Below are 26,378 nucleotides of genomic sequence, written 5' to 3' on the forward strand. Positions count from 1 at the left end.
ATTAGTCTCCTAGCTGCACATATGCACCTAGGTATGGGGCCAGTTACTGAAGCATGGGCAATCTACCCTGGGCCACGCTCCCAAAGAAAAGTTACCCTCTCTGCCCTCTGAAGCCATCGGCTGCCATTAGCTATTCAGCTAGGAGCAGGCCTTACGTACCCTTCCCTGAAATCCATGTTGCCATGCTGACTGTTTGATTGTATGCAGCTGTGAATTTATGAGTGCAGTGGTCCCGCTTTGTGCAAAAGACACTGATTTACGAGATTCTTCCTTGGCCTCTGGCTCCTTTGGGTTTTCTCTTAGCTCTTTTTTCCATGTACACTGAGCTTAGGAGATAAAGTTGGTGTGGTGTGGTGATAAAGACGTCCATTTAGGACTGAGTACTTCATAGTCACTTACTCTCCACACTCTAGCCAGTAGTAAACCTTTGTATTAACTTTTCCTCCCTACAACAAGAAGGCTTTTCTGGTGAAGGTCAAGAGCTTGTCCATGGCCATTGGGCTAGAAGGTGGTCTTATACAGTGCCACTTAGCAAATTAATAACAGTAGGTCCTCCCATAGAACATATGACACCTCCGGCTACAGACTCTTGGCCCAGTTTATAACATGAGGCATGAATTAGACCCTGTGTAGCATGGGCCCATAATCCAATCAAAGAGAAGTTGACCACCATAACATTAGTGCTGTTACTGTACCAACTGCATATTCAGTCAGGCTGCCTGCCATTCGAGCTTCCAAGGTGCAGAGCTGGGTATGACTCTTAAGAACTCTTCTCTCTCCTCAGCTTGCAGAGCACCTTCGGGCACCATGATAGCTAGCTAGCTAGCTGGAGGAAACTTCCAATTCAGTACCAGCTTAAAATTTCTGTGTCCTTTTCTGTGTAACAAAGTGTCTTCAGCAACAGACCTGTGGGCAGCTACGAATAACGGCAATAGGCTGTGGTGTCTCAGTGAACTAATTTATTTGGGTTTAAGAAGCAACTTCGACCTAGAACGCCTGTCCAGATCTAGCCAATGGACAGCACACTCTCCACAGTTGTGTGGAGAGCAGGGACTGACTCGGACATGAACTCTGGTGCCCCCTTTTTGACCACTTCCCCTTAGTGGGGAAACGGGAGAATACAAGTGAGAGGATAACAACTGAGATGTAACCCGAATAAATTACTTAAAATAAAATAAATAAAAAGAAGCAACTTCAACTTATGAGATGTCTTTTCATACTCTGCCACAAGAGGGAAGCATTGCTATGATTGTCTTTTCTTCCGTCATCCTATTCTGTAGTGTTTTCAGACTTCATCATTGACCCATTATATAAACACATCAGACCATCAGATATGAGCTAAACTAAAGAAGTTGCTTGCATTTGATGTTATAATTCTTTCATAAGTCCCTGGCTTTGATCACAACTCTACAAAAACAAGCATGTTTCTTAAGGGGTGGGATATGGAAAATGTAGCACATGGTAAAGACACACGTTTCCTAAGCATCCATCCTCACCAACCCTCTCCTGAACCTCTGGTTCAAATGGCAGAGAAACCTAGACCAGCTGGTGGCTTTCCCTCTGAGCCGGACACTGTGAGACAAGCAAGTTCACCTGAGAAGTACCTAAACCATCCTGATACACTAGTAACCTTGGACTTGAAAGGAACTCCCTCTTCCAGTGTCAGAAGATGTGTCCTCCTGAGAGCTGGGACCACTGAGAGATGTTCAACCATCATTGACACTGATTTAGGGGTTCTTTCCCAAAGCCGTAGAGGAAGTTGGTGAATTGCCACATGGTGCTCTTAAACGTACTGAAAACCGACTCTGGGAACGGGGAGGCCCTCCATTGTCTCAGGTCCCAGTGTGTCCCCTAAATCTCCCTGTCCTGGGGCACAATGAACTCTTCAGAGTGCTAAAGAGAGAACACCTTTCGAAAAAGAGGTTGTTACCGGTTTCCTCTATGCCGTGATGTAAAATCTCTGGTGGGATAAAGAAGCAGAAGTTCACTGAGAAGGACAAAACTCTGTTGGGAACTCCAGCTCAATGAGGCTCCTTAGTACTTTTCTGTGTGCTGTTGTAAGCTCCCAATTTAATAATGCCACGTCTGTTTGCTCTCAATCAGGCCACTCCAGCTGTCTCTGTCATATTTTGTCACCTGGTTTGGTGTTTCGTAACGAGTCTGCTGCCTTTGTCTATATGGCTATATTTGTTGTTTTTCTTTTATGTCCGCTGTATGCTTCCTGAATGCACACATTAAAAAACCAGAAATGTGGATCCTGTATATGATTTTCTGTAGCATACAGAATATAACATCTCAGGGGCTTCCTTCCTATCTATGCCCATATCTCACTTTCCACAGTAGCAATGGGCTGAAGAGTCCTCAGCTGAGACAGTATGGTCCTCACTAGCCCTACAGAGCAGTTATGAGGAGGATTTTATTTCTAATGATGGAGGTCAGCAAAGCATGTGGCCCAGTCTTGGCTCTGGGCTTTAGAGATCTGAGCAGAAGAAGGCTGTATGAAGTAGCAAGGGGGAAATGTTTCGAACACAGCCATAAAGAACCTTCAGAACTAAGACAAGATGCAGATAGTGGGAAGGGTGGTTAATAAAATGCGGACAAGAAATACACTGTTCAGTTGCAGGTTGAAAGTACCACATAAGGCACAGCTGTACCTTGAATTAAAAATTAGACTAATGCACTTTAATTTTTTTTAATTCTAAGGATCAAAGCTCTGAAGTGTAGGGTTAATGAATTTAGACTCTCTCTGAGACACAAAGGGAAGATGGCTCTATTTCTAAGCAGAGAAAGTGTTGCTCCACCCTAAATTGCTATGCCATCTGTGAGTTTCATGAGATCATGGCTGTGTGCTTTGTACTCTGTATATTTTGGCTTCAGACACAATTAGCAAATAGGGATTTGTTTCAGCTCCACTTCTAGATATTTGTCAAATCTTGCCTCCTCGTCCCCTTTTAGGACATTTGAAAACAGACTAGGAGACTCAAATTGGGGGTGGGGAGTCAGATAAGGAGCATTTCTCCCTTTTATTTTAATATTTGTTTAGTTAAAGACTCCTTTCCATAAGTCACTTACAGACTCAACAAATATACCTCAGGCCATTTAGTGCTAAAATGACTGATACCTAGCCTTTGAGCCATTGGTCAAATTTAAAATAGTACTTGAAAAAGTCATTAGGACGTATCACCTTAATTGGTATGCAAAGTAAGTGGTCCTATCAAATAGGAAACGCTTGTGTGGAAAATATAGGATTGTATCAAGTTCACAAATCTTTATACCCTAAGGGTGGTACATTTAAACCCCATATTGAAACACACATGTGTTCAATGGGATGGTTGCCCCCTCATCTTAACTCAGGGTGATTTGTGTACTATTGAGATCTGAGGGATCATGAGTTCCCTCCCAGAGTTTTATCCTCCTGTGGGATGACAGGAGACCCTGGGACAGCCAAGGTGCACACAAGGGTATCATTGTGCAATCAATAACCCCAGTGCATTTGACATCTTCAGAGCAGGAGGCGAGGCTCCGAACCAGGCTTGCCTTTTGTGGTTCCTTTTATGTTCTGGGCAGGAATGAAGGAAAAAGATCTTTTTGCATAAATCTGTCTTCCACAGGAAGTTGTCACCTCTAGAAAGAACTAAAATTAAGAGCTAAACAGTAGTGACATCTCAAGTTAGCTGAACAGTACACTCCCTGAACACAGAGCCTTAGGACACAACCTGATGGAGGATCTGACACTTGGCACAAGTAAGATCCAGGTTATGCTATGCGCTCTGAATGTGACTGTGAAAAACCCTGTCCTGTTCATTATCTTTGGCTTTAATATCTCATAAACATTGCCTGAAATAAGCAAATTCATTTCTTCACAACAAGCTCATCTTGGCACACAAAGCCTTCAAATAAAGTGCAGAGAAATAAAGGAATCACAAGCAACGTACTGGTGGTTTGGGTTAAAGGATTGTCTAAGACATGCGCAGCTTTGTAGATGTCTGTAACTTTAAAATAATTCTCTCTGTTCAGTTATAACCTGCTTACAAATGTACAATTGATTAATAAATTTGGGATCATAGCTCTACACGGTCTCGCCAATAACGCCATTGGAATATTCCAAGACTTAACTTTCTCCAGCTTTATTTAAACATTTAACAAATTAGATCTTTAAAAACAACGAAGGCTTAGGAAAAGTTGTCTGCATTTTGAATTACTTAAATATATATATTTAGTTCACTGCTGCAGATGAATTTGAAAGGTTAAAGAGAAATATAATAATTTAAGTCTCAAGTAAAGCAACTTAAAGCTCAGGGGTTAAAATTTTCTGTGCTTAGGCAGGTGTGGTGGTGCACACCTGTGATCCCAGCACTCTGGGAGGCAAAGGCAGGTGGATCACTGTGAGTTCGAGGCCAGCCTGGTTGAGGCCAGCCAGATTGAGTTAAGGACAGCCAAGGCTACATGGAGAAACCCTGTCTCGAAAAACAAAACAAAAAACTTTTTTTTCTGTTCTTAAATTGGAACAATAGAGCTTGAGAGTGCCATTCTGTCGTCCCTACCTTGCATATGAAATGCTGAGTTGGGTGCCTGCCCACACAATAATAAAATAAAAACAGATGTTTTTCAAATCTAACTTAAAAGGACTCAGTTTTGAGACTGTTTTTTAATGGGTGAGGCTAGAAGAGTAATTATCCCATCCACTGAATAGTTCGTGAAAACATATCCATCTAAGCTTAAATCAATACTATCTGTCCACTGATTCTTATTTGGGGGAAATTCAGATGGTTGTATGCCTGTCCTTTATTCTTTTACTTTTCTCTATCTATATTTAACAGAACACAAACTTTGGGGGTCTGTTTTCATGTATATTAATTCTACAAATCAGTAGGAGAGTTCCTTACTTCATTTTATTTCTGGTTTTTCCTGTAGTACAAGGGTGGCTACCTCACCTTACGAATTACTATTCAAGGTATAATCCACACCTTTATAAGTTCCTGTACTGGTGAAGTAATACCAGGGTTAGTAAAAGTACAGTCATAATCCGGCCTCCTATTTTTAAGATGCATTAAGAAACTGAGGATTACAAAGAACCATAAGGAGCTGGTGCCTCACCAACGGCAAAGCTTACCTCAGCTAATAACAGCTCCCATCCCTACGTTCCTCTCTGAACAAACAGTAAATCCTTTTTGACTCACTGAAAGCATTTCTCCTCTGGTTTATGGTGATGTAGCAAGAGATACTCATGGAGGAAATACGGCAGAACTTTAGAAACTGAGTCTTCAGGTTTATGACAGCTAAGACAAAGCACTAAGTGAAAGGAAGGGGTGGGTCCCCATCTCTGCCCTGTCAGTGATGAAGGCAAATCTTGTCTTGGCATAGTCTAATGATTTCACATAAAGATGGAGCATGGGTACCACTTTTCTTTATAAAAACGACCTCTGATTTTGCCAGGGGAGAAGGACCCTTTGGCAAAGCATCCCTGATCTTTACTCTCCTTCCTGGATTTCTTTTTCTGCATATCACTCACCACCTCCCTTTGCAGTCTTATATTTTACTTCTTTGTTGCCTGCTTTCCCCCCAGGAAAGTATGTCTGATGGAAACAGTGGCTTTGGCTTGAGCAACACTCTATTCTTAGCTTACTGAACACTTCCCAGCATCTGGAAAGGGAATAATAACCATGTGTTTGATGAGTGACCCCATTTCTACCCACCCCATGGGCCGATAAGCATAGGCTGAGCTGCCTTTCCTTACCTTGTGTTCTAGAGTACAGAAAACCATTTATGCTTTTGTTATGCTTGTTATTATTTTGGACAAATTGCTAAAAATATGTTTTGATAAACTAAAATCTGTACAGATTCTATGAAAGGACTGAGACAGACTCTATGAAAAGACTTCCTGGTGGAAGGTGAAGGAAATAAATAAAAAGGCTTTCTTATTTAGGGCCTGAGATCACAGATCACTAATTTATTCATGCTGTTCCAAAAATAGTATTCATAAAATTTATATTTTATAGTACGAACATACAATTGTAAGAAAGGTTTTACTTCAGGAACTGTAGGAAAGTATTCCCGAACTGCTTTCAGACCCAGATGTTCTGAGAACTCCTTGGGTTGGGTCTTAGTTATGTTCTGTGGGTTCGAGCCTGGAGAAGCAGTGATCTCTGCACTCTTATGAAGGCGGTAAAACATTTGCACTCATTGGTTTTCAAACGTCCAGGTTTACCCTTGTCTGTACTGGTTAGACCTAGATATCAGTGACTTCTGTCTCAACTAGCTGCAGCTGGCTGTTGGCTAGTGCCTTTGAAATGCAAAAGTGATGGTCACCGAATGTCATTGGATTAGAAAAGAGCCCTTAAATCTGAACAGACATGAACAGAGCTGATGACCCTCAGAGCACCACAGCACACTGGTGCCTCATATTCCAGAGTGAACTACGGTCTCCTCACTCCCTGCTCAAGAAACACCTATAGGCACCCAACGTCTGTCCTTTTAAAATCTTATGTAACAAGATAAGTTTGGACCTTCTGAAGAATATACTCATGTCTCTCCTTGGGACAACTGTGATGCATACATGATAGGGCAGCTTCCGGGCTTGCTAGAGTTCTGGAATGCCAGGGAGCCTTCTGGGTTTCATTGTGAGTGTTTCAGCTCCATGGGTACAAGGGCTGTGTCATTTTCATCACATTTACATTATCCCTCAGGATTCCTGCATCCTTTCCTCTTCCTGTTATAGCAAAGAGTGGTCTTTCTGTGTAACATTGTGTTAAGGTAGCTCTTCACCCCCTTCCACTTGAGATTCATAAGCTATGATAGTAAGAAAGGGTTCTTACCTCAACTGGATCCCTTTGGAGTGAAGAATCATTTTTTTGCCTTCTAACTAAGGTCAAGAGTAGAGAGAAAGGTGTGTTAATTACAAGAGACATGGGGAGTGGGTTAATGGTAGAGACAGAATTATATGCATGACTTTGTCACTCAGCACTTGGAGTTTCTTGGCCCACATGGCACAAAGGCTCTGGCTGTTTACCTTAGGGTTGCACAGAGACTTGCTCTTTAGTCCTTTACCTCTTCAGCAGAGCAAATGACATTGGCAGCCATGAGAAGCTGTGCTAACATCACAATTCCCCTCTCCTGGTCTCTGATATCTTTGAAACCATGTGTGTCAAAACCATTCCTTTTTGAAAAGCTTACAGGAAAACTTCTGGTCTTCCGCTTGCACAAGGTTCTCCATGGAGAAATGTCTCCAAGAAACGGATTCCTGTTCGTGCAGATTGTTCTGTGTCAGGTGAGGGTGAGGTATACATATAAGAGAAATGAGGATTTGAGATTTTCACACCAAGGTGCATGCATTCATTTATTTTCCATTATGGCAACAAGAAAAACAAGTAAAATTGAACATTTAATGTATTATAAGTGATGGCAAGACCACGACTCTTGAAGGCATCTATCAGGAAAATAAAATATATAAATTTTATAATGTGGACATGAAACTATATATGACTTTGGAAAAGTCATGATTGCTCTCGAATCATGGCATGCACAGTATACAAAATGAATTTATCACCCAAAGTACTTCCAAAGATGAAAGTAAGACATTTCAAGTATAATACTTTAACAAAACTGGAAATAAAAACAGCATGGAGTCAGCTGTTCTCCAGACAAAACATCAAGACACAAAGCCACGAACAAAGGCAAGACAACAAGAGAAGGTTTGTCTAGAAAGACCGGATGCCCATCAAAATCACACTTCTTCTTCTGATTCTTGCTCACGTTCAGCATTTTTCAGGAGTCCAACTTCCGAAGTGCAGACCTTTCTAAGTCTAGATTTAACTAACCTATGGAAAAAGAAAAATAATCTCCGGTTACATGATATTGAGAGTCAAAACTTCAGACGAATATGCACCTAACAGCTTGTAGATTATTCCTACAATGAAGAGGCAATCCCCAAAGGGGAATGGTTCCTATTTAGCTTTGAGATATCTTAAAATGAGTATGGACTACAATAAGGCCTAAGTAAACAGAAAAGATGTGTCTCTCAAATGTATCATGTGATTGCTTAGTTATGCACCAGAAGATAATTTTGATCATTTGTAAGATAGACAGGAGACTCTACTGAGGTGACAAATATAAACAAGGCTGGCATTGGGGAGCATCTACATCAAACCCGCAACTACCTATGGATTGCAGAGACCTTATCTCCTGTAAGGAAATACGTGACCTTTCCCTAGGGCGGTAGCACAACTGAACACACATGTCAAGTATGGGCTGAATTTCTCTTAATGAAAAATTTCTTCAACCTGTTTGCATTCTGACTTTCTCTCTCTCTCTCTCTCTCTCTCTCTCTCTCTCTCTCTCTCTCTCTCTCTCTCTCTCTCTCTCTCTCTCTCTCTCCTCTTCTTTTGTCTGATGAAGTTCTGGCCTGCTCTTTCCATATATCGTGTCACTCTGTGTGCTCTGGATCCCACACAAAAGTTTCACAAGAACGTCACTGACTTCATCCCATTTTCTGGCCTAACCCTAGCCAGAGTTAGAAATTATTCTAACCTATATACCATTGACACATTTGACACACCAGTGACATTTGGAGCAATCTGTCAGGAGGTCACATCATGCATCTGTGACTACAGGCTGCCAATTATTTAGTCACCACCAACTAGCACTGACATCTTTAATAAACAATAGCTGAGCAAAAATCAATAACTTCTTTTGATTCAACAGCCAAGAAAAAAAAAAAACAGCTCAGTTATTTGCCTTGATTATTAACCACTGATTGTGTTCATCTGTTCTGAACACTCCAAGCCACTGCCTTTGTGGGATGTTGATGCTCTGTAACAGGCTAAGGGCTGAAGAGTGTTTGCGCCATCTTTAAAAAAGCCCACACATTCTTTCCAGATAGCACACCACCAAGCCATGGAAGATCAACGGACTTCATCAACTATGTTCATTTCTGAAGACATGGGTGGAAAATAAAGCAGCCTGTGGCTGATTACTGTGAATGAGATATATGGCCAGTTACTCCCACTGCATCCTGTTCTTCCTCTCTGGGTTGTATCTGCCCTGGAAGCCACTAATCTCACACCTTTGTCAAGTATTAGTTATCTGTGGCTCTCATACAGATATGGTCTCACCAGGCAGGTGAGAAGTGGGGAGATAAAAAGGAACCGTAGCCTGGCATGGTGGCACACACACCTTTACCCCCACCACTCAGGAGACAGAGGCAGGTGGATCTCTGTGAGTTTGTGGCCAGCCTGGTCTATATAGAAAGTTCTAGATCAGTCAGGACCATATAGTGAGACCCTGTCTCAAAAACAGAACAAAAGCCACTCAAAACAACATCCTCCCCAAAGTAAGTAGATACGTAGGTAGGTAGGTAGGTAGGTAGGTAGGTAGGTATATAGATGGATAGATACTCAAACACAATTGCTAGAATGGGGAAATTTTGGGGAACCAAGGTCAAGGTATGGCTCTGTTCTTGGTTCGTATTGTCATCAATTAATGTCATGAAAGGCAGAGCTGGAGCAAGAGTTGCTTCCATGAAACTTAGGACCTAGTTTGTGAACAAGCCTCACTTTGTTCTTTACAGTAGCTCACATGACTTACAGTGTGGAACACCATCTGGAATTAGGCCTCCTTACTCATAGGCCAGGACTATTGAAATCGTTATTTGCAACAGAGGTATATGAATGGGACACATCAAATATGCAACAAGATTTCCAAACACGTATGTTTCACCTGCCAGCGTATGTAATCAAGGCTGCAAGCCAGGGAAAGCATGAGGAAACCCTGAACCATTATCTTACAAAATTGAGACCTTTAGTGCAATCTTTCAAGGATTCAGGGAGGAGAATTCTATAACTTAGATGTGCTTGTGTAGCAGTCATTGTGCTAAGTCAAATGACTTGGATGTAATGCCTGACATTTAATGACTGTGGATAAGCAATCACTTCATAGTCAAAGCCTAACTCAAGGGGTTTCAGGGCTCCTTATTCTCAAAAACTGGACTGAACTAGTTATCTATGTCATCTGACTGAAAGACAACCCTGAATCTGTGTGATATTTTACAACTGCTGCTTATATATGGTTCAGGGAAAGTTGAACTCTTAGTTGTATCTTTTCAATATCAATATTAAAGGAACATATAAAATACGATTTCTAAGCAAATGAAGACTGTATTTAAATACCCTGGAAAGCAGATCTAGTTTACAGCTAACGTGTGTTTACTGAGCACACAACCTATGTCTGGCAACGTGCCTGTAGGTATGGGGATATGAAAATGATTGTTACCACATAGGGATACAATCTAGCTGGCAGGGAAGACTAACAAGGACTAGTAGTCAACATATGACAATCGCTAGATTACAACATTTAAAGTTGCAGTTCAATATGAATCAGAGGAATTATAAAAGGTTTCAAAGAAGAGATAAGCATTTAGTGTGACTATGCCAGGCAAAGGGAACTGTCTGGCCAAAGAGATTTGAAATAACACATGTGTGGGGGGTGGGTGGATTGGGAGAGGTTGCAAAATAAAATGGGAGTTTCTTGTTTCTAGGGACCTGTAAGTGGACAAGCCATTTATTGGGTATCTGAAGGCTTTTGAAACAGGAAGAGACAGTAGTCTTCTGTTGGCTCTGGAGGGGAGCGGACCGGAAGCAGAGTTTTTTCTTGCATCCTGGCACTGTTCCTGAAGAATGCCCGGCCTCTAAGAAGATGAGGCTCAGATGTCAGCCTAGAACAGGGGGAGAAAGCAAGACTCAGTAGCCCTGTCAGCCTTAGCAAAGAGTTGAAGCGCATGCTTCTTGGAGTGGACCAGGCAGAACAGAAACAATCTAAAGGGGAAGAGCGCATCTCCAGAGCAAAGTGCACCGTTCCAGAGCCCAAGAGGGATGTCTGGCAGCTAGAGAAGGCAACAGTTTGAGTTTCTTTTTCAGTGCCCCCGTGTCACTGCTTCTCTAGCGAAAAGCTCAGGGAAGGAGGGCTGTCCCGGAACCCATGCCTAGAAGACGCAAACATGGTTCCAGTAGAAGATGACAAACCATGGGGCCTAGAAATACATCCTACATCCTACGAACCCAGAGAGCCTGCAAGGTGTGCAGCACTATCTATGTAGTAAGAGTTCTTTGGATAGGGTCACATTGTAAGTTCTCGGGAGCTAGCGTCCACCACCCTGAACACTACATACACAGTACTGCAGGTGTAGAGCATTATACTCCATGTGGCAGTCTGAAGAATTGAGTGTTAGAGTCTGCACACCAGGAATTAGGATCATCTGAGCCCATTGTGCGTTGGTACTGACTACCCTGGGAGCCATGCTCATCCTCGCTCCTTATCTTTTGAGATAACATTACTTTTGAATTGTGAGAAGCCTTCCTTGCGTTCCTTGGGCTCTCTACTGCTTCCACTCCCTGTACTGTATTTTAATTATCTGCCTCTCTAATTAGTCCTGGCTACAGGACCAAAATGGTCCCCGTGGTAAGGTCTCTGCCTCACATTTCTAGATCAAATAGGAGGGAAAGGATATGGACAAAGAGAAAAGGCCATTTCTTGAGATTTTACATCATCAGGAATGTAAGTACAAGATCTCATTTAGGTTCTATTATCTCTATTTAGTAAACAATAAAATTCATACTTATTTTGGCTGAGTAGTGAATATGAAGTCTTAGCTGATAGATCTGGGAATGTGTGTTGTCATCAATCTTCTATGTTGCTCCTCCCATGCTCAGAAAGTTACATGAGGGTTCTTGTATAAGAGAATGCATTGTTCAACTTTTAGAAATATTAGTTTTATTGTCTTATTTCTATTTATATAGATCTGCCAAAAATGCTCCCAATGTTATCAAATTGGACAATTAATGTATGTACCCATGAGTAAGTGGAGATCTCACTGCACACTGGCCATTCAGAATAGAGAATGGTATATGTGAAAAGACAGGGGCCCCAGAGAGCATGCTGCAGCAGGAGGCATGGGTCAGAGGCACAGCAGCCACACTACTAAACTACTGCAACTTTAAGTCAACATCTATGTTATTGCTGGCAGTTTCTTCAGGTAGAGATAATTTGCCAATACCCTAGTATGTCTTATGAGAAGGTAAAAAAAAAATCTTCTTTTTGAGTTTGAAGTTTAAAAATGCCAAGTCCTGATGGTCTTATGTCAAAGAATGGACCATCTTTTCTTTTTTTTTTTAAATCACTAACTTACCAGGTGATAAAAGCATATAAAGCTCCAAGGACGATAAAGGTTGATGCATAATGCCAAGCAAAGCACATGGTGAGAAACACTTTATTCTCAATGTCTTCCATATTCCATTTAGGTCTTCCATTAGGAGGGTACAGGACAAAAGCAAGCTGCAATTCAAAACAAGTACACATTAAAATATCCAACTATATTCTCAAAAAGGTTCATTTCAACGTGTTTGCTAACTAAGATGATCCCATTATCTCAGACATCACAAACACAAAGTCAGGGTTTTTGTGTGTTTCTGTCTTGTAGTAATTCTCTAACAAGGCGTAATTTTGAATAAAAGTTTTAAGTACCTTTTAATTATCAAATTTCAAAATGTTTGTAGTGGTAATCTTTGTTCTTGGATACACTTTCAGAAGTCCCTGGGGATCTACACTGTAATGTCTTAACACTGATATTTCAAAATTAGACTGAAAAAATGCATATTAAATAAATAGAAATCTATAGAGAATGTTATTTCATGGCAAAAGGCTGAAATTTTCTTCTCAGGATCAGGTATGACACAAAGGTATTTTCTATTATTGCCTCCATTAAACAACTGTATAGAAAATTCTAGTCAGAAAAATTAGTCAAGGAAAATAAAGACATTCATTTTGGAAAAGAAAGAATTAAGTAATCTATATTTACATATAATATGATCTCAGATATAGAAATTTATAAAAATCCCACCACCAAATTATCAGATCTAATGAAGGAGTTTCCCGTATTTGCAAATTGAAAATCAGCACACCATCAACACATGTATTTCTACACACGAGCAATGGAAATCCCATAAGAAAGGTTTTTTTTTTTAAAATGTACTTACACTAAGTAAGTGAAGCACTCAAGAACAATACTGTAAACACAGTTCCATGGTGGACATTTGATCAGTATGCACAAGGCACTGATGTGGATTCCAGGTGCCACATCTACTCATGCACATGGAAGTAACACACATTAATGCACAAAAATTCAGGAGCTTTCAAATGTATAAGCCAAAAGCTACGTAACATTGGTAAAAAAAAAAAAAAAAATCAAAGGCTTAAGAAAATGGAAAACCATCTCAAATTATCAACAACATGTCTCAATATTATTGAGATGGCAAAATACCCATGGCAACCAACGGAACCAAAATAGTTCCTATTGAAATCCTAATAGAGCTTTTTTTCACAGACATTTTTTAAAGAGCTGATCATAAAATTCATATGGAATTATGTTGTATCCACTATTTTTAAAAAAGCAAAACAAAGATCAGCAAGTTGTAGGGCTCACACCTTTCAATTTTAAAATTTATTGCTTAACTATAGTAATCAAAACTACTATATTGATATATTGATAGAAATCCAGAGTAATGAAATAGAATTAAGAATCCAGAAATAAACCTATACATTTATGATTAATTAGTATTTTAGGAAGATGCCTGCCAAAAGCAAAGAATTATCTCTTCAAAAATGCTGGCACAACTGAAATCCACATATACAATGGTGATCTCACATGCAGAATTACCTCAAGAGATTTCAAAAGGCCCAAAGATGAGAAGAAAGGCCATTTAACTTGCTTACCAAAACACACAGAAAAGCTTAATGACCCTGAAGCCCAAATTAAGACTTCAGTCACAGTTAAAAATGAAACCTTTTGACCATCAAGAAAATAACAGGGGAAAATATCTGCAAATCATACATCTGATAAATATGCAATGCTTAAAATATAAAAAGCACTTCTAAAATTCAACCAAAATTTGTCTCAATGGGCAAAGTACCTGAAGAGCTACTTCTCCAGAGGGAATAAGTTTACAGCTGAGCACACCCTAAGGGAGGCAGCACCATTGGTAAACAGGGACGAAAAATCAAAACTGTGAAGCGATTCCACATGTCCCCACTAAGGTACAACCAATAAACAGGAACTGGATTGATTTTTTTATTATATGGATAAGTTGGAATCCTTGTTCATGGCTTGATAGGACTGTAAACTGGTATAGGCATCAGGGATTAATAATGGCAGGACCTTGAAAAGTTGAATATTAAATTTCCCTATGACCTGGGATTTTTATATCTATATGCTCAAAATATCCAAATAAAACTCTGTGCAGAAATAGTCAAAGTAGCACATCTATCACAGCCAAAGCTTGAGGGGAAAATAGCAATATCCATCAACCCACGATGGACAGCCAAATTGTGATATATCCATGCAATGAAATATTAATCATAAAAAGATTATGATACAGCAGAGATGAAGCTTGAAAACATGCAAAATAAAGAGAACCAAAAATAATAGGTCATACATTTTGATTTTTGTCTAATACAAAATATCCAGAACAGGTAAATATTCAGCAGATTAGTGGTTTCTAGGCCCTGGCATGAAGGAGAAGAAAGAGTGACCAGTTAAAGTATCTAGATTTGCCTTTTGGGGAGTTGAAAATGTTTTTGAGTTCATCAGAGGTGGTGTACTTGGAGCACTGTGAAAACATCAAATATCACTGAATTACATAGTTTAAAGTGGCTCATTTCTTACGTGGTGGGTTGTACAGGAATGGCCTCTATTGGCTCATGTATTTTAATAATTGGTCATTAGTGAGTGGCATTAATTGACAGGGATTAGGAGGTGCGGCCTTTTTGTAGTAGGTGTGGGCTTGTTGGAGGAAGTGCGTCTTTGGGGTTAAGCTTTGGAGTGTAGAGAGGCTCAACCAAGGTCCAGCATCTCTCTGTTTCTCTGTGACTGTTGTCTTTGATATAGATGTAGAACTCTCAAGCTACTGCTCCAGCACCATGTGTGCCTGCATGCTGCCATGCTTCCCAACATGATGGCAATGGGCTAAAACTCAGAAACTGTAAACCAGCCCAAGTTAAGTGCTTTCCTTTATCAGAGTAGTCATGTCATTGTGTCTCTTCATGGTAGTAGAACGCTAAGACATCATGTTTTGTGATTTTTATCCCAACAAGAAATAAGTAATATTTGATAGATAGATAGATAGATAGATAGATAGATAGATAGATAGATAGATGACAGAGATGGACAGACAGACAGACAGCGCCATATATTATTGAATTGTCATGTCCTTAAAATCAGTAACAGATGCATCTTGTCTCCTGGGAATGTAAAGAAATCAGGAAAAAGTTAGTAGAAAGTATCTTGCTAGCTGAAACATAACATGTGGGGGGGGGGGCATCACAGCACTGAAATTGTTGGTAAATAAAGCATATAGGACCAAGATGAAAACAGGAAAGTTTGATCTGACGCTCCACTTTGCCAGGAGCTGATGATGCAAGTGATGCGTTGATGGAACGCGTTTCCAACCAACTTTGCCACTTTGGAATGCAAGTCTAATACTGCCAGATATTTTCGTTCTTACTCAAAAAAAAAAAAAAAAAAAGCTGAAAACATAAACATTTCAGTGATGTTCCCTCTATTTAAAGTACTGACAACTAACTCAAAATGTAATCGTTACAAGTTATGTGTTGCTTAGTGCCTTTCAGTTTGTAATATGTATTGCTCACGATGTTTTGTTGCTGTTTGTTTACATTTTTTGTTCTATTCAGTTGTGGGAATAAGGTTCCCATGAAATCCTCTGATTGGCCTAGAACTCCAAGCTTCCAGTGCTCCTCTTGCCTTAAGCCTCCCCAGTAGTTCGGACACAGGCACATTCCTGCCTTGCCTGCTGTAATCTATACTGAATGTTAGCACAGCGTTATATTTTCATGATACCAGCTTCTACTGTCTGGATTCTGACTGTTCAAGTCTCATCAAAATTCCTGAGAGGAGAAATTATCTTTGTGATTCAGGCCATCATCCTCCCATTGCCCAGGGTAGAAGGCTAGACAGTGAAAGAGAGAACGGAAGAAGGAAACAGATTTTGCAGACAGAAGAGCTTATTTGGAATCGTGTCATTCAGCTGTTTTGAATATTGAGAAATTATTGGTATCTATACATTCCAGTTTTTCCTTCAGTAATATGGGATATAATGAGTCTTCTTACTTGAATTATTAATAAAGGTTAAGTGCATCAGTACGTTAAAGTGTGGCACCAGAGGGTCACCTCATGAACAGATGCAAGTGGTAGGTTTTTTCTAACCATGGGCAATTGATATACTGGAATTAGTGATTAAGGCACCAACCTTAGCTTTACCTGACTTACTCAGATTACTTGAAATTCCAATCAGAAGTTAAATACATTGCTACCCATTTTACCCAGACAATAGGATGGTCCAATGATTCACTCACAGTCACACATTTAAATGAAATCTTTTAGAAAAATAAAACAACTATTCTAAGACACCAAGTGAAGTCTTTGATTTCATTTCTGCTTTTAAACTTTCTAAAAAGTTTGGAGAAAACTAGAGAAAACATGGGACATTGTGAATGAAGTTTAGTGAAAAATTCTTTGGGGAACTCAGGAGAAGAGGACGGTGACTGAGATTTGGGTAAAGGGGCTTACTGATGAAGTCGCAGATATAACTGGACTAACTGTTGGATCATACGAAATGGAGGCAAAAAATGGTGTGGATTTGATAAATAAATGGAGTCAAGTATTTTACACCATGACAATAGTAAACAGAGTCCCATGGCTTTTCATGAATGGACATGAACTAGTCCTTTGAAGGATTATGGGTATAAAAATGCGAACTCATTTCAAAAATTTTATGGAAAGAAAATCCTGGGCCACTTTTATCACACAGAAGCATTGGGAAAGTGGTTTCTCTAGAACTTCTTCTACTGTGTTTGGCTATTCAGGAACAGAGATAGAGGCTGCTATAGCCATGATCTAAGTAGGCCTGGAGTGGTTAAGCTAGAAACATCAGACTTTTTCAGCATTCAGAGGACTCAAGTTTTGGAGGCTTAAAGTCCGTGTGGATGTTAGCCAGAAAGCATTAATGGGTGAAACTGTTAAGACCTTTGAAGTCCCCTCCTGCCTTCAGAGAAACCATGAATGCCAGACAAAGAGCTAAGGATTTAACATTTGTTCTGTCACTTGTGGTTAAGCACTTTCTATACCATCTTCCTCTATCTGGGGATGGGAATTTTAGCTGTGCCATTCAAACTTGGGAGTACATATCTTTCTTTTTTATTTTTAAGGTAACATAGCTAAGAGCCTTCAAGCTGAAGAGGAGACCTCTGCACTTTAAATTAGCCCCAATGCTAGAATAATTCATATTTTGGAGACCTTTGGAGGTGGGCTGGAAGATTTTTAATTATTAGGTGTCCATGAGCTTTCAGAGTTTTGAGAGGACCATTATGACTTAGATTCTATGTCTTCCAAAAGCTCATGTGTGGAAGCACAGCAGCACATATGGTGCTGGACCAGTAGCTGAGAGCTTTACATCCTGATCTTCAGGAAGGCAGGCAGGCAGACTAGCAGAGAGAGATTCTGGGCCTAATGTGGGCTTTTGAAACCTCAAGGCCCATCTGCCCCCAGAGACATGCTTCCTCTAAAAAGACCACACCTCTAATCCTTCTAATCTTTTCAAACAGTTCTACTCTCTAGAGAATAAGCACTCAAATGTATGAGCCTATTGGGGAGTGTCATTCTTATTTGAATTACCACATTCCATTCCCTGGCCCCAGTAGATTTGTAGCTATATCATAATGTAAAAATGCTTTCAGTCCCATTTCAAAAGTCCCTATAATCTATCACAGTCTCGAAACTGTTTAAAAGTTCAAAATCTTTTCTGAGACTCATGGAAATCTCTTAACTATCATTGTAAAATAAAAATTTTAAAAGCAGATCACATACTTCCAACGTAAATGACTCAGGATATACATTATGATTCTAAAAGTGAGGAAATACTGGACTGAGGCAAATATGAAACCCATCAGGGAAAATTCCAAATTCTGTATCTGCATGTCAGATGTCAAAGTGCTCTTTAGATTTCCAACTTCTTTCAGCTGTGTTCACGGTAATACACTTCTCTTTCTTGGGCTGGTGCTACCTCCAGTATGCAGCTCTCCTTGGCAGGTACCCAACAAGTTTGGCATCTTCAACATCTTCTAAAGCCAGAAGAATCACATGGCCAACACTGCCAAGTATTGCTGCTTGATGGGGCTGGACCGTGTCCCCCTTATTCATTTACATATGCATCAGCTTTCTGTTGTTGATGGTGAAATCTTCACTGCTTAAGCTTTCCTTTAATTTGCTTCTCAAATTGGGAGGTTAGCTGGTCTTCCCCTGAGGCTACCACTCCTTTTATTCCATTTAGCATCAGGCTTTTCTTCAAACTTTTTAATATCCTTGAGTACTGGTCTTAGCTCCATTACACTTCCTAGTGCAACTTTTCCTTTCAACCTGTACATTTTTTATTTTATTTTTTTATCAATCTGCTCCTTTTCATTATAGATTTGCATATGAGTGACAACTAATAATCACATGACAGTTGATATGAGGCTGTCTAGAAATTTCCTCTGCCAATGCCGTTAATGTAAAATTCTTCAACTTAGCCTCAGGCATATTTTCAGGACAAGGGCAAAAAGCAGTCATATTCTATGCCAAAATATCAAAAGAATGGTCTCTTTAAATACTTACTAACATTCTTCCCCATGAAATTTCTTGAGTCGGGCCCCTACAGTTCAATTTTCCCTCAGCAATGTCTTTCATGCTCTTACCAGTATGGCCTAGTAAGCTCTGCTTAAAGCATCCAACCACTTTTCTAGTTCAAAGTGCCAAAGTCTTCCATATTCTTCCAAACAATAACAACAACAACAACAGCAGCAGCAGCAGCAGCAACAGGAGCAGCAGCATGGTCAGTCCTGTCATAGCATTACCTCAGTCCCTGGTACCGGCTTCTGGTCACTATTCTATTGCTTTGAAGAGACACCATGGCCAAGGCAACTCTTATAAAGGAAAGCATTTAACTGGTGCTTTCTTACAGTTTCAGAGGTTAGTCACTATTATCATGACAGGAAGCATGGCAGAGAGCATGGCTGTGGAGCAGTGGTAGAGCACTCTAGATACTCTATAGGCAGGCATGCAGAGAGACACACTGAGCCTGGCTTGGGTTTTTGAAACCTCAAAGCCCACCCCCCGGTGACACACTTCCTTCAATAAGGCCACACCTCCTAATCCTCCTAATCTTTCAAACAGTTCTACTCCTTGGCAAATAAGCACTCAAATATGTGAGCCTACAGGGTGGGGGGGGCACTCTTATTCAAACCAACACAAGAATGCTCCAGCTGGTGATGAGAAAACAGGTATAATTTTTGAATCAAATCAACACCAGCAAAGAGAACCCTGTGCTATACTAGGACAATAGGAGAGGTTTCTTGAAGGTAAAAGTCCACCTCTCTGAGGCTCCATCCTCTGAAGAACTAAGTTCATTTGAAGGGGTGTTGGGGGAGGAGCTTAAACTGAAGGGATTCTCCATTCTCTGAAGGAAATGTTTTCCCAGAGTCAGTACACAGAAACTGGTATAGCTATGGTTCAAGGGGCCCAGTCTACATCTCAAACTGGCAGCAGAACTTGATTCAGTCGCATGATATTGATTTTGCATACATGGAAGATGGAAGATTTAATGAGTAGTGGAGTCCTGTTCCATGGTTTTAGAGAACACACATGGCCAAGCAACTGTGGCTGGTATAGAGTCCCTAAGAAGCCATTATGTGAATCTGTAGCATTGAAGCATAGGGTGCAATGGAAACCCCAGAATCTTAGAGAAGCCACAGTCAGGATTTTTCTCAGTCTGCTGAGGAAGGCTGTACACATAGAGCAGAGCTAGCTCAAGATAGAGGCCGAGTGCTATAATTTTTATTCACCAATAATTTGTGTGGTTTCTTTAGCTTTGATTGCAATTGATTTCTAGCTTTATTCTTCTATACTCTGATATGGTACAGGGAGTTTTAGATTTATTTTTGAGTATGTGCCATTTTATTGAAAATCCTTTGAAAGCTATATTTCTTTTTAATATATTTATTTAGTTATTCACTTTATATCCCAATTGCTGCCCCCTTCCACCTCTCCTCCCAGTTCCACCTTCCCTCCCTCTTCATTGTATTCTCCCTCCCCTACCTCTCAGAAAAGCGGGAGCCCCCACCACTACTACTAACCCATCCCAGCACGTCAAGTTGCATCAGGACTGAACACTTCCTCTTCCATGGTGTAGTGGCAAGGCAAGCCCCAGGGGGGAAAAGCAGGCCACAGAGTCCATGTCAGAGAGAATCCCACCCCCTGTACTAGGGAACCCACATGAAGACCAAGCTGCCCATCAGGTGTAGGGTGCCTAGGTCCAGTCTTTTTTTTTTTTTTTTTAATTCATGTGTATGTGTGTTTGCTTCCTGGTCTATATGCTCACAAGAAGTGGAGTCATGAACTGTCTAATGTGGACGCTGGGAACTAAACCCAGGTCTTCCACAAAAGCAGCAAGTGCTCTTAGCCACCAAGCCATCTCTCCAGTTCCTATTCTTCTGTATTCTCTAGGCTTGTTTTGTGGTGTATAACCTAATAAATTTTATAGAGACAATTCTGAGAGCTGCTGAAAATATATATGCTGTATCTTTCAGATAAAGTATCTGTTGACATCTGTAATTCCAGTTGGTCTATTCAATAGTTTATCTCTTTAGTTTCTTTAGTAATTTCAGTTTAGAAGGGCCTACCTAAAAATATGGACGGGAAAGTAAAGTCTCCCACTATCGTTATATTAGGATCTATCAGACCTTTCATGCATTTTAGTGTTTGCTTTGTGAAACTGGGAGCCCCAACATTCCATGAATAAATATTTGAAGTTGGAGTCCACGACCTGCTTCCTCCCCAGCTGCTCTGACCGCCTTCTCATTAGAGCCACCAGGCTCCAAGAACATCACTTCTCTGATGCTCACAGAAGAGAGGCATTAAAAGCAAATGCCTCGTCAATTAAGAAGAGAAACTACAGATAGGAGAAACAAGTATATCATCTACAAGTCTCGTCTTACCTGCCAGAACCAGGTCCCTTGTAGAAGGAAGAAACTCGCCCGCAGGAGCTCCAGAACTACATTGTTCTTTGTGAGGAACTCAATGAAGGTAACCAGACCCAGTAAAATAGTGATGAAGACCAGAAGCTGGTGCACAAAGACATCCAGCATTTCCCGACCATGTGTGTGGTTGGAGAAGATAAATGCTAATAAAGGAAGCAAAACATATTTTCTGGTAAAAAAAAAAAAAAAATCCAAAGGCCCCCAACTATACCACTGCCTCCACAGAATTTTATACAAGCAAAAAAAAATTTTTTTCCCAAAGAGAAAATCCACACTGGTTTCCGTAGCATTGTACTTTTGCTTTGGGGAAAGTAAACATTGTCTCTTAGGGGGAGATTCTTTGATTTCTATCCCCGCTTTTCCCTTTTTCCAACCTCTGTTCTCTCTTCTAACATACCAAAAACCTTTCTACTCTTGTTCAAAGCGTTATATGTAAGTAAAGCATAATAAGCCCAACTGGGGCGGGCGCTATAATTAATGTAAATGTATAGACAAATGAGCTGAACTCAAAGACTCACTTTCTGGAGTTTAGCAATTCCTTATGCTTATAATATAACAAATTGCTAGACATTTCTTTTATCCCTCCCCTTATACTAATCTCAGAAAGAAGCATCCTATAATTTTTATTAACCTCTCAGATTTAGGAAGTCATTTCTCTGACACTGTGTACTACATTTGGGCAGAGTTTCTGTTTCTGATATTTGAAAAGCCCATTAGAGGTTGGTGGACATTTTTATTGTCAGTGGCTGCTCAGTTTCAAGTAATTCATGCACTACGACTCCAAGTTCAGTTTTCATTGCTCACAGTGAAAAGAATTACCACCCCACAACAACCAAGAGGCAGGTGCCCATTGTAGATGCCTTAGACAGATAGGAATACAAATAAAGCTTTTTGAGTGGCTGTCTCTGCTCAAATCTATAAATTAGTCTGTAAATTCAACTATAACCCAGACAACCCTGCCAATCAAAATGACACATGAGCATACACACACACACACACACACACACACACACACACACACACACAACTATTTTAAAGCCCTAAATCAGTGCCTACTGATAGATAGAAAAAGAACATAAAACATATTTCCCTCATACTTACCCTCCACAAAGATGGCATTTGCTAACATTAACTTGCTTAAGGAAAGCGGAACTGCATTGGTAGTGAAACATAGGATTTGGGCCACACCCTGTAGCCCAAAGAAGAAGTACATGGTTGTGTGATGCCATCCCAGGAGTTGATTCCACTGGCCACCTTCATACAATCTCAGGCGGGGTCCTCCTGAGATAAATTGTTCCCCAAGCATACCTGCAGAGGAGCACAGCACAGTTTTTAGCAACCCTCTCCTTAACTCTACTAAGTAGAGCACATGCTCATTGCTTACTCCCACCTTATGTCATCCATTCCGCCCTCTGAGCTTCCTACCAAAAGCCTAGCAACAATGATGTAGACTTGACTCAAATGTTTAGATGCTGGCTTGGATGACCAGTTTCATCTACCCGGAGACAAATAATCCAGGCAACTATTTCATGTCCTCAGCCCTGAAAACTTCAGTTCAACAATTGGTTCTACTTTAATGACTGCTTGGAGATTTGGATCTGCAGTATGTGTCTTATAAAGGATTATTAATTTATTTCTAGATATTTCATTCTTAGACAGATGTCTCAAAGCAGGGCACTTTCCTTAATTCTTGACAAAAATTGATAAAGAATTTAGCTTTTTCCCCAACTAAAATTAATAGAGATGTTCACGCAGATGCCACACATGGTTAAGTGTTCATGTAGACAGTTTTTATTCCTTAGAGATGCTGCCTTGTTTACCTCTAGACTGGGTGAAAAAAAGTCCTCTCTTTGGAAATGGTTACTTTGCAATTTGATAATCATAACAAAGTTTGACTGACATGAATGAAAAGAATCAGCGGAAAACTTAGAAGTGTTTTAGCAAATAAGGCAGTACTGTAAAAATGCAGAACCTTTTTATAGAATGTTCAGTAACAATGGAATAATAATTGGGATAAGTACCAAGAGACATATCAACACACAATTTATTTAGTAGAACTCAAGCTTGTATTGAATTTGTTTTTTGTTGTTGTTCATGAAATACTCAAGAGGAGAAAACAGAACAGTGCCATGGCCTACTTACCAGTAATACTCATGAAGATTACAATAACTCCTTCCCAAATCTCTGCTCTACGGAATAATGTTTTGGAACTAAGGTAGCAGGTCCTAGTTTGCTTTCTGTAGACATATTTCATAATACTCTTTGTAGCCCACCAAAGGCTCATGATAATGAAGAACGATCCAGGGAGAGCGTGACCTTTGAAACTCCCCATGATCTACAAGGATAAGAAATAGACATTTCACTTAAACTCAGCAAGAGTATCTTCCTTGTCCCCACCAAGTATATTGCCAAGTGAGGATTATGAGTGTACTGCAGGTTGACAATTCAAAAAAAATTTAAATGAAAATTTGCATTTGTTTAACATCTACCATGTACTAGCCACCATCTCAAGTGTTTTACATATCATCCTTAACCTAATTTTTGAAATATACCAACAGATAAGAAATCACTATTCAATTTTCATCTAAGATGTAGGTTGGGAGAAGTTAAATGACTTACAGAGATATTTACAATTACTAAGCCAAAAGCTTTTTATTTCTTCAACACATAATATGTACTGTATCATACACTTGCCCTATAAGTATAAAATAAAAATGAAGGATTGGGAAAGTGTGATTAATTTAAAAAGATACGATACTGCCTGTGAATTTTTAAATAGATAATTTTAAAGAATCACGGGTCAAGAATTATTAAAGTCCAGTAGGAGTCATGAAATATTTTTTAATATTCTTCTGTATATTTTGCAGGCTTCTCATCTACCAGGATTGGTACATGTCACTTTCAAGCTGAGTCACTTGAAATTTAATAGCTGGTGTGTGTGTGTGTGTGTGTGTGTGTGTGTGTGTGTGTGTAACCCTACATTACTTTTACAACAAGATAGCCTTATGGACACTAACCAAAACCACATAACAATTTTTGCTCACATTTATGCCACACTCTAACAAATAAACAGAGCCACCTTCTGGTTTCAGTAAAAGATATGCAGCATTGAACAATGTGAGTTTTTAATTATTTGGGAAGTCTTTCTTCCAAACATATTTATTGTACTATGAACAGAACAGTGAAAGTAGCGTCCAAAATTACCCTGCAAATCTAAGAGTAGGTCCAATCCAAGCAAGCACACAAGCTAATATTTCACAGTAGTCTGAGTCTGGGACTAGAATGCTCACTTCTTTGAATGAGTGCTGGGCCTCATTTGGGTTACTCCCCTCTGAATTAGAGGGATGATCTAAAGGAAACTGTAAGGCTGACCTACATATTGCATCCTATGTCTCCAATCAAGACCCCCATGAAGCTCGTTTCACACACCCTTCAAGCATCCAAACCTTCAAAGAGTCAAGACTACATCACACATCTCTAAATTAGGACAGGTTCTGGTCCTTACTCTCACTCTGTGCTCTAGTTTGGACCATATACTTTACTTAACATGTTTGGGACATCTGAACAGCCATAGTTCTTTGTCACTAAAAAAGTAGGTAGACCTCAATGACACATGAAATGTCTGTTCTGACAAGCTCCCATGTAGCAACGCAATCCCCACTGGTGCTGTTGACTCCATCTGTTTGTCTGGTTTAGACAATCATATGAGATTGCAAAACACTTGCACAGAACTCACACACACACACCCAGCCTGTACATTTTTAATCTTTCATAGGAAAGAATTTCATATGATCTAAGGATCTTGATACATTTTATTATTCCTTAATATAGGAAACTTTTTGTAGTGTTTTCCAGAATCTTAAGATTTGGGATTATCAAATAAAACAATATATATGTCAAGAATTCAGAGAATGCTTAAAGAAGTTTACCACATCAAAAATACAGTTTTCAAATAACAAGTAATACATTTAGTGAAAATAATAAGGGGCCTGACCACCTGAGTTTGATCCCAGAATCCATAGTATCAATGTGGAAGGAGAGAACTGCTCCCACAAAGTTGTCCTCTGACCCACAAATGCATCGTGGCGCATCCTCCATACATCACATTCCCCTAATAACAACTAAAAGCAATTTTAAAATAAAAAACACCACATTTTTTAAAGAATGAGGGGAGGGGCTTTGTATTCAACTTTATTGTTTATTATCTAGGTGGCTTTTGGTAAGTTACTTAACCTTTGAGTGTCTGCGTTTGCATCTTTGAGAAATGGGACCAATAACAGTATCTACTTCTAAACAATTAGCCTATGTTACTATCCAATGGCTTATTCTATCCTCTACCTCAAACTGCTAGAGCAGTGGTCCTCAACCTGTGCATTGTGACCCATTTGGTGAGGGTCAAATGATCTATTCACAAGGGTTGCCTAAAACCACCAGAAAATCGTGTATTTACATTACAACACTTAAGAGTGATAAAATTACAGTTATGAAGTATTTACAAAAATAACTTTATCGTCGGTGGCTGTAACGAATATTTGCAGCATTAGGAAGTCGGAAAATCACTGTCCTAGAGTAAAAATAAATGATACTAACCTAATAACAGCAGAAGCTATAGCATTTTTAAATGTTCTCAAAAGACAGTCATGTAAAACAAAACAGAAAAAAAAGTAAAGAGAAATGGCAGGTAAGAAGGAAAAACTGAATGCTTAAACGTGAGCCAAACAAGGATAAGACCAATGGACGTGCAAAGTGAATGGAAAATAGCTTATGGGGCCTCATCCCTACTCAAAGAACTACAGGCAACTGAGTAAAGTTGGGAGCAGCATAGCTAGACTTCCCCAGGGAAGAGCACAACAGTTGATTGCCAAATGCTCAGTCCTGAAGACATATACACAAGAAACATTATACAGGCTGAACAGGTGATATTTGGGAATATGCTTTTATGTACATATACATATATTCCTGTAACAACAATTAGTGAAAAAAAGAGGTCATTAATTTGAGGGAGAGTGGAAAGGAGTATATGGAATGATTTGGAGAGAGCGATTGGAAAGGAGAAATGCTGTAGTTATGAAATAATCTCAAAAATAAAAGTAAATAAATAAAGTTTTAAAAATACAGCATATATATCTATCTCTACATGAATACTTAATTACAGAAAACCAAAAAGTATTTACATAACTCCTTTGGCAAGCCTAAGTGTACAGCTCCTAACTTGTCTGCTGCTGCTGCCATGGAGTGTTCCTGGG

The 26,378-nt window shown here is 39.7% G+C and overlaps 1 protein-coding gene across 4 annotated transcripts in view; it reads right to left on the reverse strand.

The window, feature by feature from the left end:
* Positions 1-7,629: 7,629 nt before the first annotated feature.
* Positions 7,630-26,378, reverse strand: part of LOC127192760 (transmembrane protein 45A-like) — a 71,972-nt gene continuing 53,223 nt past the window's right edge. For 2 of the 4 annotated variants that reach the window (XM_051150067.1, XM_051150066.1), the window contains exons 2-7: positions 23,275-23,467; positions 22,234-22,440; positions 21,091-21,275; positions 12,179-12,324; positions 10,536-10,708; positions 7,657-7,817 (exon numbers count right to left, since the gene is read on the reverse strand). In XM_051150067.1, the coding sequence (XP_051006024.1) occupies positions 10,555-10,708; positions 12,179-12,324; positions 21,091-21,275; positions 22,234-22,440; positions 23,275-23,464 (882 nt within the window). In that variant the 5' untranslated portion in view covers positions 23,465-23,467 and the 3' untranslated portion in view covers positions 7,657-7,817; positions 10,536-10,554. Of the gene's footprint in view, positions 7,818-10,535; positions 10,709-12,178; positions 12,325-21,090; positions 21,276-22,233; positions 22,441-23,274; positions 23,468-26,378 lie in introns of all 4 variants that reach the window. The other 2 variants (XM_051150068.1, XM_051150069.1) reach the window with 2 other exon arrangements.

The sequence above is a fragment of the Acomys russatus genome, chromosome 8 (genome assembly GCF_903995435.1).
Source record: "Acomys russatus chromosome 8, mAcoRus1.1, whole genome shotgun sequence".
Taxonomy (NCBI): Eukaryota; Metazoa; Chordata; class Mammalia; order Rodentia; family Muridae; genus Acomys; species Acomys russatus.